The sequence below is a fragment of the Oenanthe melanoleuca genome, chromosome 4 (assembly GCF_029582105.1).
Source record: "Oenanthe melanoleuca isolate GR-GAL-2019-014 chromosome 4, OMel1.0, whole genome shotgun sequence".
Taxonomy (NCBI): Eukaryota; Metazoa; Chordata; class Aves; order Passeriformes; family Muscicapidae; genus Oenanthe; species Oenanthe melanoleuca.
The window spans coordinates 13905456-13916917 of record NC_079337.1 but is presented as its reverse complement, the minus strand read 5'-3'; the positions used below and the strand labels follow the sequence as shown (position 1 = coordinate 13916917).

The window sequence follows — 11462 nt, the reverse complement described above, 5'->3', positions numbered from 1 at the left end:
CACTACAGTTATGACAATGTAACCCCTTGTGAGGGATCTGCTTGGGAATAAAAGCAACTTTATGATGATACTGCTATTTTGCTGTATACCAGAATCACTTTCATTTCAGAACAATCTACGCAGTACCCCAGAGCAATAGAACTACAACTGTTGTTGCAGAACTGCACTGGGTAGAGTTCTGCCATGTCAGGCTCATGGAACAAGTTATAGCAAAACAGAACTCTTCTCTAAAACTACAAAGCAAGAATATGGTATCTCAGAAATACACCTTTATTTCACTCACCAACATGAGGATGAAGCCCAAGCTGCACCACAGGCCTTCGCTCCTCTAGCTGCTACACGTAGTTACGTAGTTACATATTTCCACTTTTGTTCAAACTGCTGGGGAGTTCATGGACCTAGAATCATAGAATCATGATTGGAGAATCATAACATTTGGCTCAAGCTTTGGTTGGGAAAACCTTTGGTCAAATGAGTCAGTGGCAAGACACGGGGTAGTCGTGAGTTGCCTTCAAAAATGCACTGGAAGGGAGAGGAAAGAGTCTTCGTGTCTACTCAGTGATTTATCTGATGTGCTACTTATCCATGCCAAACTCCTATTTAGTTCAGTGTGGCTGTTTAAGAGCTCAAGTGTAAATATGAAGAGACTCGCTTTGTTTGGTAAAAAATAGGGGCCTAGTCGGTTTAGAGACACCAGTGCACGTGAGGAACTCAATGCAATACTTCTTTCCCTCTCTCCCTCCTATGGGGGCTCTTTGGGTACAAGCCAATTTCTCCTCAATTTCTGGGATGAGCTAGTCCCTCGTAAACACACCTCTGACTTTGGTTATACAGCTGCTCTTTGCCTCCAAGTCAGCGGCTGTAGCTGCACCTGCACCTCAGCCACCTCTGAGGGCTTACCCTGGGCTGGGGGTCTCTGGGCTTCTGTCTTTTTCCTTCATTTCACACCTGTTGGCCTTCCCATTCTGGATGGCTCCTGGCCTCACAGGTGCTTTACTGCCACCAGGTACTTGGATCTTCCTGCTCTTCCCTCACACAGATCTCTCTTCCGGGCACACTGAGGACGCTCCCCCCTCCACACGCCACTCCCTCACACCTTTGCGTGACGGGCGCCGTGCCGCCATCGCCGCAGGTTGTACCTTGGCGACTGCGCCCACACACGCCAAAGCCCTGCCAGCTCACGGCACTTCCAGAGCAGCCGTGGTGCTGGAAAAAGCCACTGGGAGCTGAGGGCAGCTCCCGCCGTCGACGCACGCCTGTGGGGCAATGGGCGGGCGCGGGCGGGCAGACCCCGAGCCGAACGCCGAGGGAGCCCAGCCCCGGGCACCTCGGCCGTCGGGGGCGCAGGACCCACCTACGGCGCTCGCCCTCCGCCGGGCACCGCCGCGATCCCACCGAGAGAGGGGAGCGGGAAGCCGCCCGCCCCGTCCCTCTCTCCCTCCCTCCCTCTCTCCGCCGGCCCTCCGGGAGGCCCGGCTGCCGCTCCCCCGGGGCGAAGGGGGCAGCCGGACCCCCGGCGGGGGGATCTCCTCGGGGCGGGGCCCGCCGCCGCTCCCTCCCGCCGGGCGCGGCCCCCGCGCCGCTGCCGCTTCCCGGCGGGCCCCCGCGGGCGGCACGCGCGGCCGGTGGATGCCGCCGGGTGACGTGCAGGGCGCGCGGTGGCAGCACCTCCCCGCGCGCCGCTTAAAAAGAAGAAGAAAAGAGGGAGCGAAACATGAGAGCCCGGACGAGCCGCAGCCGCCGCCGCCGCCGGCAGCAGCAGCAGCAGCAGCAGCAGCGGAGGGGGCATCGCCCGGCCCGGCCGCCGCCGCAGTCCCGCCGCGGGGACACCCTTCCTATGGGACGACAAGTGAAGGGCTGCTGCCGCCGCCCGCTGCCCGGCCCGCCCCGAGCCTCGGCGCTTCGGCGCGGCAGCGGCAGCTGCTAAAACCTGTGCCGCTCGCACAACTTCGCCGGCTTCGAGCATCCTCCCGCCGGGGCTCGGGGGTTCGGTCCCCCCCGTTCCTGCCTCTTCGCGTCCGTCTTTTTGGAAGAAGCGGGGTTGGCCGAGGTGCTGTTCCTCCGTCGGCTCTTTAACCGCTGCTGTTATTATTCTCCTCCAGACTTTCCCCTTCTGGGGGAGGGAGGTGGTTTCCTGATCTGAAGTGCAAAGAAAAGTCAGTGGGATTCCCCTCCTTCCTTCTCCCCCCACCCACCCCCCCACCCCCGGTTTGGGTGCATTCACACGCTCCCTCAGGCATGATGCTCAAGATGCTGCCGTTTAAGCTGCTGCTGGTGGCCGTGGTTCTGTGCTTCTTCGAGGGGGATGCCAAGTTTGGGGAGAGCGGCGCCCGCAGGAGAAGGTGCCTCAACGGGACCCCGCCGCGGCGGCTGAAGAAGCGGGACCGGCGGGTGCTGTCCCCGGAGGCCCCGGGCGGCGGCGAGGCGATGTGCCGCGGCCTCTACCCCCGCCTGTCCTGCTGCTCCCGCTCCGAGCCGCAGGGGCTGCCGCACGCCGAGCCCAAGGTAGGCACCACCTGGGGCCGCGCCGGGCTTTGGGGGAGGTTTTTGGTGGTGTGATTTTTTGGTGGATTTTTTGTTTTGTTTTGTTTCTGCGCCGAGCCACGCACCGGCCGCGAACCTGCCGCGTTCCCACGCGGGTGGGGGCGATGCCGCGGCGGGGGGCGGCCGCTCCTGCCCGGGGGGCGAGGGCGCGGCGGTGCGGGATCCGGACTGGGTCTGGAGCTGCTCGGGAGGCGCGGGCAGCCGCCGCAGGTCCGCGCCCCGCGGGGGGAGCGCTGTGCCGGCTCCACCGCCGCCTCTGCCTCCCAGTTACTTCTGGTCCCGAGTTTCTGGCGGCGGCCCCGGCGCCGGTCCCGTGGCGGTGCAGCGAGGCCGGGCCGCCCGCAGGTACCGCGGCTGCGGGAAGGGCGGAGGAGCCGGGCGGGCTCCCGGCAGCGGAGGGGCTGTGCGCTCGCCCGGCGCTGCCATCCGGGTTGGGCTTTTCCTGGCGTGAAAAATCGTGTCCAGTTTGCTCCGCGTGCTTACTTCGGGAGGGGGCTTCGAGTAGCGGCTTGATGCCGGTGTACCAACATTATTGCGTGGTCTCCGGCCGCCTCGGGGCCCGTGTGCTACTCACGGTTCCGTGTGTCAGCGCCGAAAGCCCCCCGGAGTGTCCGCTGTGCCCCGGGGCCGGTGTCTCACCAGGTGCCGTGAGACACTCTGCCTTTCCACATTACCTGGCAGCCTCTCTGCTCAATTTCAAGCTGCGGTCATGTGAAGGGAAGCACCTCCTCTGCTCACCGATTTCTTAAAATTGTCAAGTTCTCTGCATCCTTTAGCAAGTTAAATTCTGCTTATCAGCCTGTTGCTTAGATTTTCAAACGCGTGGGTACCTAACCAGGCAGGACCGTGTTTGATAAGCTGTTCTGTGCTGGCCAGTGCTGCATCCGGGGGTACGCACAGGGAGGGAAGTTGCTGAATAATGTCATTAAGAATCACTCCACATAAAATAAACAATCAGGTGTCTTTTTTTTTTTTTTAATTATTATTATTACTTGTCCTTTTTTTTTTTTTTTTTAAACATTTCATCCTCCTTTAAGTTTAATTAAGAATTCCTCAGTTACAACTCTCTAGTTGTCAAGGTCTGAGAGACTCTTGGAAAACTTGTGTTTCAGTCTTGCTGGCCCAAGCATAATAAAAAAAAATACCCAGCCTGAATCGAATTTTTATGCTCAGTTCACGGTAGATTTCACTCCATTCTCATGTAAACAGCTTCTACGAATCAACATATGTGTCTGGGTGGTATCTCTCACTTTGTTTTGTAACAAAAAGCCATATTGCATCATTTAATTTGCTCAAGTCATGCAAATAGGAAAAAATCAATAGGACAAAAAGGGGTCGACTTATCCTCCTCCCCACTAAACTGCTGCCCACACACAGAGTCCTGTTGCTTATGGCAAAAGAATAACAACAACACCATTGTGTTTGTTAGTTGGTTCACTAATGGGTGAAACTGGAGAACATCATTCTCCTTCAGTCCCCAGCTCTGTCCAAATGTTCATGCCTTTTGAGGGAGCATTTGTCCTACCCCCTCTATTCCCAGATGATTGAGAACTGTCTTACTGCAGGTTTTCAGCTGCAGATCTCTCTTTATTCATACCATATGCAGCAGCAGTTTGAGATTCAAGGCAGATATATTTCTTCATGTTGTCTAGAGACAGTGTCATTAGGCTCCTGTGTGATGATTGAATTAAACTATAACCACACACAGATAACCTGAAAATCTAGCTGGGAAAAAAAAAAAAAAAAAAGGAAAAAATAATAAGGACTGAAAAATATGTCCTTAATTCACCCTGTTTGCAATGTCTCGGTGGCATATATGCTACTGAGATTATTCAGTGCTTGGAGACCCTTGTGGTAATTGGTTGAATGCAATAAAAGTTCAATTTTGGTTAGTTTTCCATCCCCAGGCAGTTGAAGTGTTTATTCTCTTCTTACTATTACTTCAAAAGATCTTTTAATTCTTTTTCAATGTGTTTTTTTTCTTACTGACAGTACTAAAAACCTGATGTAAATGTGAAGAAGTGACCATATATGCCATGGTACCTATTTCTGAGCTGTTGAACCCGTTTTGTATTTTCTTTAAAATATAAATTACATTTTTAAGGGATGTTATTTTACAGGGTTGTAAAATCAGACTTTTTTTCACTGAAGATTAATTTTTATGAAACTCACAGATCTGCTTTATCATATGTGATAAACATATATGTTAAAGAAAATATGTCAAAATATATGTCCTTTATACTTGACAGAATGAGGTGGTCATTCTGTAAAAGACATGGCAAAGTATTATGGTATACATTTGAATGTAACTTTTCTAAAAGCACATTTTTTTAAACTGTGTTCTACTGCAGTTTTCAAACCAGCTTTTTTAAACTCCATCATCATGATGGAGTGGCCATGCCATTAATAGAAATATGAGCAATATTACTATCTTAAAAAAAAAAAATTAATTGGCCATGCTCAGTAGATGTTCTAATAAGAGCTTCTTGGTTAAGATGCTGAGTCTGAGAATTTTTTACCAAATTATTGACCTGTGCTTATAAATGAAAACACCACCTGCAGTTTTGGGAACAATAATGGAGCTACCGTAAAGAGCAGATAAAACATTGCACTGGCTCAAGTAAAATATTTGCATCCTGTTGACATTTAACTCTTTTATTTTTCTGATAATATCCCCTTGTTTATGAAGGGCTACTACATCCCAGCCAAACATTGTAATACCAATTTTTCTAGAAGTTTGCTTGCAGCCTGACAGGCAAAGAAGTCCTCTCTACCTTGGATGGTTTCACAGCCAAGGCTGTCAAGGAATGGGTGAAAAGTAATTGTTTTCAAGTGTGCCCTTTTACAATCATTTGTTTGCTCTGGCTCTTTCATGAACAAAGGCTATTGTTGAGCACATCCAACTAAACAAATAACTCATCTTGGGGTCCCTTTAACAGCTGCCTTAGTACAATGATCTATTTAAATATTACCCTAAAATTGAAACTGAACTCTTTAATGACATAATCCAGTACTATAATACAGAAGAGGCATATGTTCAACTCAACAGCTGAACAATCTCGTCAGCACACGATTTTTAGACATAAATGCTTGTATATCAAATATGGCTTAATACAATGACTTATTTCACTGGTTTGTTCCTTCTGTTAGCATCCAAAATCTACTGCCCTTCTCTAACTAGATATGACAGAGTACACAAAACAGATGAGAATATCAGTTGTAAAGAATTTCTGTCTATTGTGTCATCTTCTGTTTCGTCTTCCTTGCACTCTTCCTTCTGTTGATAAACCAATTTAGTATGCTGTGCTTTCCTGTGCATTCCAGGATTTATCTTACCTTTAGTCTCCCCGTTTCACTTTCATGTGGCTAGAGATTAAAGGATGATCTTACATATGTTGTAAATTAGTCAGCAGCAGGCATAATCATTATTAGGCATGTTGCAATAAATGTTTGGAAGTTTTACATATTTTCCAGAGCGCAGTTAGTTTAAACCACTGTAGTTTGATGGTTTCACATACGACTTTAAAAATTGAAGCAGAAAATTTGTTTACATTTCTTCAAAAGACCAAAGCCATTGTCAACTTTAAGGTCATTTTCAAAGTAGACATCCAACAGAAAAATGCTTCATTTTAAATAAGTATTTCAGAATCTGCTTAGAACTGGTTTAGTATTTTCCAGGATAAATACATTATCAATTTACTGAAATTCAGAATAGAGACTTGTCCTATCTCCAAGCCAGTACAGTTACACATCAGACCTCACACAGAGCAAATGTTACCACCCTATTTTGCTTGAGCATTCTAAAAGTTAAGTAACATTGTACTTGATTTTCAGATAATTGATTGACTCTCATTCCTTAATCTTCCGATTAGCTATTATATGACCAAGATTCATTCCAGAAATGACATGAGGGGGTGAATTCCTGTGGTTAATTCCTGGATAGCAGCTGCTCAGGGGGATTAGGATCCTTTTGTCTTAACTTTGAGGACTGAAATGTTGGCAAGCCTGTATCACCAGGCAACGTCAATTACGTTTTCCACAAGAAACAGTAAATTAGCTTTGCCATCCTGTAATTTTTTTTCCCCCCTCCCCTGTTCACAATATGTTCTGGAGTCGTCCAGTAGAAGTACAGTTTTCTATCTGCATCTCTGTGGAGTTAATTCAATAAACACGCTGAATATTTACCTAGTAATACCTTGTGTTTACTTGTACTTCTAAACACATCATCACACTGTTACCACAAGAAAGCCTGAGATGAACTCCCTGATGAAAACTTCTGAGACTTCTGCAAACCAGGTGGTACTACTGCATGTAGGCAAGTACTTTGAAGGGTCTGTACTCAAAGTCCTTTGATGGAAGCACCAAAATGGGTCATTTCATCCTTACTTCAAGAGACAAGTGATGTGATGTTATTAAAAAGCAGCATTTATGGATAGTGGTTTTTCTCATCCCCTATTGGCTTCAGACTTTGTCCTGTTTGGCAGCTAATGACTTGACTGAATTATACAGGCCCCTTCCCTGTATCAGAATCACAGCATCCCTTGGGAAAGTCCAGCTAGTGCAGAATATTGCCTCAGAAGCATGGATTGCTGCAAGCATGACAAGTCTCTTCTCTACTACCTGGACTACAGTCCTAGGCAGTATTCAAGATCAAAGTTTTAGTTTTTATGCATTTTAGTTATAGTTTATAGTAGTTATTATGATATTTTTGGTTCCTCTCTTCAAGATTTACCACATCTAGAACAATGTCTGAAACTCAAGAAAGATGACTAAGGTTAAGAATTCTACTTTTGTGGCCCATATGGGCAATCTAGCAAAAGGAATCTAAACTTTTTCATGAGAAAAGAGCCTATGGCCATGGAAAAAAATCCCGAAAGAATTCAGGACTAATGCAAACTTTTTGCCATACATGCAACATGCAATTAATTGATTACTGTCTTAAAATTCTAGGAAAAAAAACCACAAACCCTTTACAAGATATGTGAGACAATTATATTCTCAACAAAGGTTTCAAAAGAGATAATAAACTATATGTGGCAGTTGTTAATCACATTACTTGCCTGCAGGTGCTGTGAAGCTGAGAATAGCTTGACAGCAGATAGTCTGAAGAACTGAAAATGTAATGCATTTAGTGATCCTGGCAAACCTGGAGGAATTATTTTTGAAGCCAATGGCAGCACATCCAGAATAAGGGTAGAAGCCAAATGGTGTTCTTCTAATCAGTGGCCCAACTTCCAACACTAGACTTTAGTGCACATTTCATATGGTCTTTGGACAATACATGTATGGTAAGACTAAATTTTCCTGGATAGAGTTTGCCTTCTAAATTAAGGTTGTTTTACATAGGATGTTATTTAAATGTATGAGCCATACATTGTGTACTATTTTGAATACGTATCTGGTTTAAACAATTGAAAGTGCATTTCTCTCAAGCATTTGAGGTCTATGTAATTATGCCCCATAAATAAAAAGCTGAGTTCAGACCTGTGTTATTAAAGTACAGCATCCTAGAAGAGAGCTGACCTATGAGACAGCATACTCAAGCATATCCAGAATGTTCCTGCTCTAAAGAACTTAGCCAAAGTAACTTAGATAATTTCCTTTTAATGTTACATGGCAAGGGAATGACATTAGAAAGTCCTTCTGTAAATCATCTCAGAGATATGAACTATAGAAAAACTAGCAATATTTTCAAATATGTGATTTGCAAATACTTACAAATTTCATACAGTACATGTATTTACCACATCAATATTTCTTAACATAAATGTCTTACCATCTCTGTTTATAACTGCATTATATAAATAGCAGAAAGAACCTGAGCTTTGTTTTTGCCCTGGATCAGATTCAGACCTCTCAACAGAGAAAACACATTTCCCACTGCCCACCATCGGGATGAATGATCAAAAAACAATCCATGTGGTTAACAATAGATTAACAAAGTGCACTGCATTCAAAAGCTAATAAAGACAACTACGCTGTTTTCCATTATTTTTCACGATTTGATGACATTGCACTCCTTAGGCTCCTGTGTTTACTTAAACACATCATCAGTTGTGGTTTCGTGCCTCTTTAAGTGCTATGCATACATAATTCACGCTTTTTTTCAGGACAAAGTTACAGTTTCCATATTGGCATAAACAAGACATTACAAATTCTACTTTTGCACTTATAATAGAAAAATATGTCTGAAAACATACAAGGCTTCCCACCTCCAAATAGTGTGCATTAGAGAGAGCAAAAAGCAGAGTATTGAAAGCATGAAAAATCCATGGCACCTGCTGAATTCCACAGCAGACAGGCTGTGGTTTCGTTCAAGATACACCTATTTTACAAATACCTAGACATGGTTTTCCTGATGTGTTCTAATGGGAGAATTTTAATTTTTAGTCCTAAACACTTGGGTAGGCCACCTTACAAGTTAGGATTTTATGTATTTCTTGTAAGAGGGAAGCCTGCTGCTCTAACTCCCTCATATAAATGATTCCTTTAGTTCAGAGATTGCCTGTGTGATGGCAGACATGGGTCCTTCAAATAACTTGAGTACTGTATTCTTATCTGAGAAGCAAGCTCATGTAGGAAATCTTATGGAAGATTTTGTAAGAATCCTCTATATGAAATCAGAGAAATTAAAACCTCAGTGTTCCAATGGCATATTACACATTTCATGGTAATAACTTCTGCATCTCCAGAACGGTGACATGAAGCTCGATACATTGATAGTAACTGCATTGGTTCCACTGGCATTATTTATGGCATTAGGCCATGTAATCTTTCTTTGTGTAAGATGGGGACATGGGTCACAGGTTTACTTGTCTCTGGTTTGTGGCTTGCAGGTCCTTTCTGTTACCAACAACACAGAATGTGCGAAGCTGCTGGAGGAAATCAAGTGTGCACACTGCTCACCTCATGCTCAGAACTTATTCCACTCACCTGAGAAAGGGGAAACTCCTGAAAAAGAACTAATGCTTCCCTACCTGTGCAAAGACTATTGTAAAGAATTCTATTACACCTGCAGAGGTCACATACCAGGTAAAACTCATAACAAAATATGGGGGTAAATGATGTCCTGATATGTTGATATTGCCTGAGCAGTTATAGATCCATCTTTTAACCAGGAAAAATCCCCACTGATATCCAGGGGAATTTGCCCAAGCCGGGGCAGAATGTCTTCACAGCAGATCTTGTGTAGGGAGGTAAATACTTTAAGGGCTTTCTTGCCACTCTCCTGTTGAACACACATGGTTTGATTGTTTTCAAAGGCATGTGAAACTATTACCTTTGCTGAAATATTAGTGTGTTCATCTAATCATGCAAATAAGCAGCTGGCTATCCAAAAGGCTATTCTAAATGACAGATTGCTTTAAAATGCAAGAAATAAAAGGTCCTGGCTGTTTGTAGCCTCTACAAGTTGATGAGTAAAGTGTTTTTTTCTGGTTTTGTTACCCTAGAAACTGGTGTTTTTTCCACAGGGTTTAAGGCCCATTGAAATCAAAGAGCCCTATTTGATAGACTTCTGTGATCTTTGAATCACTTCCAGCATGCTGTTAACAACCAAATTCTTAACTTACCTAACACTTCCTCACTGTAGTCAGTGGAGTTAGCTGGCCATAACCAAAAGCAGAGTTTGCCCTGTGTTGTCTGAGGCAGTCACCAAATGTGTGCTATCAGTTGTAACTATATCAACAAAATAACCGCAGAAGATGGCTCTTTTAGAAACAGTGTCTTAAGACACTATTATGTTAAATAACATCTTTGGTATTCCCAATAGTAAATTATTTATATGTTTAAGACTGTAATTTTTAAACTATGCTTTTTTCCCTGTCCAAACACTACTTATAAACAATGCCACACAGGAGAAAAGAATTAAATTGGTTAAGATTTTTTTTTTTTTTTTTTTTTTTTTTTTTTTTAATCCTTTAAGCTAGCAACACAGACTGGAAAAAATGACTTGATAATGAGATGAAAAATGAATTTGTGAATAGTCACTTTTAACATATGAACACAGCGTTGTAATATAATATAAACATATTTGAGTAAAGGGGATAGTTTAAGTGGATGGGATTTGGAGGACGGTTTTTTTAATTGCATGTGTACAGTGTGTACTTGTTTTCTCTGAAACCTCAAGAGTGCAGGGATTTTTTTGCAGTGTTCTTTTATTGACTTGAGAAAACATTTTGAATTGACTTACTTTTTCCCTTTACTGTGGTTTAACATGTATCTCAACCCATTCAAATATGAAAATATTATTATTGTCTTTATAAACTAAGAGATGTTTCTAAGGCTTTCTTAAACCAGCTGTTTCTTGCTCTTTATCACATTCCCCAAAGCAAAGCAGAATAGATCATAGTTGCCAAGACTGCCTGCTGAACAGTGATAACAGATTAGATATTCTAAATGTTTGGCCCATATAAGAAGTCAGCACAAAGACATTTTTGACATGAGTTTGTAGCTAGCACAAATGATTTTCATATTCTGCAGAGCAAGACCCTCTGAGTTGTTTTGTGAAATTCTGTGTTTATGAGGAAACAATTTGTTTAATTGAAAAAAGTGAAAGAGGGAAAAGGGGGAAAGAAGGAGGAGGTGGAGGGAGGGAAAGAGGGAGAATGAGAAAGGGCTGAGCAGCACAGGAGCTACAGCCACAGGAACCTCACTCCTCAGATCAACATATGTGGTGACGAATGACAAATTTATTTTTCTACAAAGTTTGTGTATATGTAAAACTGCTGAAGTGCATCAAGATGTCAAGTGCTTTTTGTGACCACCCAGGTTGCCTTGAAAGATAACCAGATGAAAGCATAACTTTAGCACTGGGCAGAGCACTGTGCTTTGCAGGAAAAGAGCTTACATACTTTAGCATCAGTTAAAACAGGATTTTTCCTACATCAATCAGATGCTAATAATTGTTCTAAATACTT

At 44.0% G+C, this 11462-nt stretch overlaps 1 protein-coding gene across 1 annotated transcript in view; it reads left to right on the top strand.

Moving 5' to 3' along the window:
* The first annotated feature begins 2234 nt into the window (after nucleotides 1-2234).
* HHIP (hedgehog interacting protein) overlaps nucleotides 2235-11462 on the top strand; it is a 74494-nt gene continuing 65266 nt past the window's right edge. The window contains exons 1-2 of the mRNA XM_056490822.1: nucleotides 2235-2505; nucleotides 9381-9576. Coding sequence (XP_056346797.1) covers nucleotides 2239-2505; nucleotides 9381-9576 — 463 coding nt within the window. The 5' untranslated portion in view covers nucleotides 2235-2238. The remainder of the gene's footprint in view (nucleotides 2506-9380; nucleotides 9577-11462) is intronic.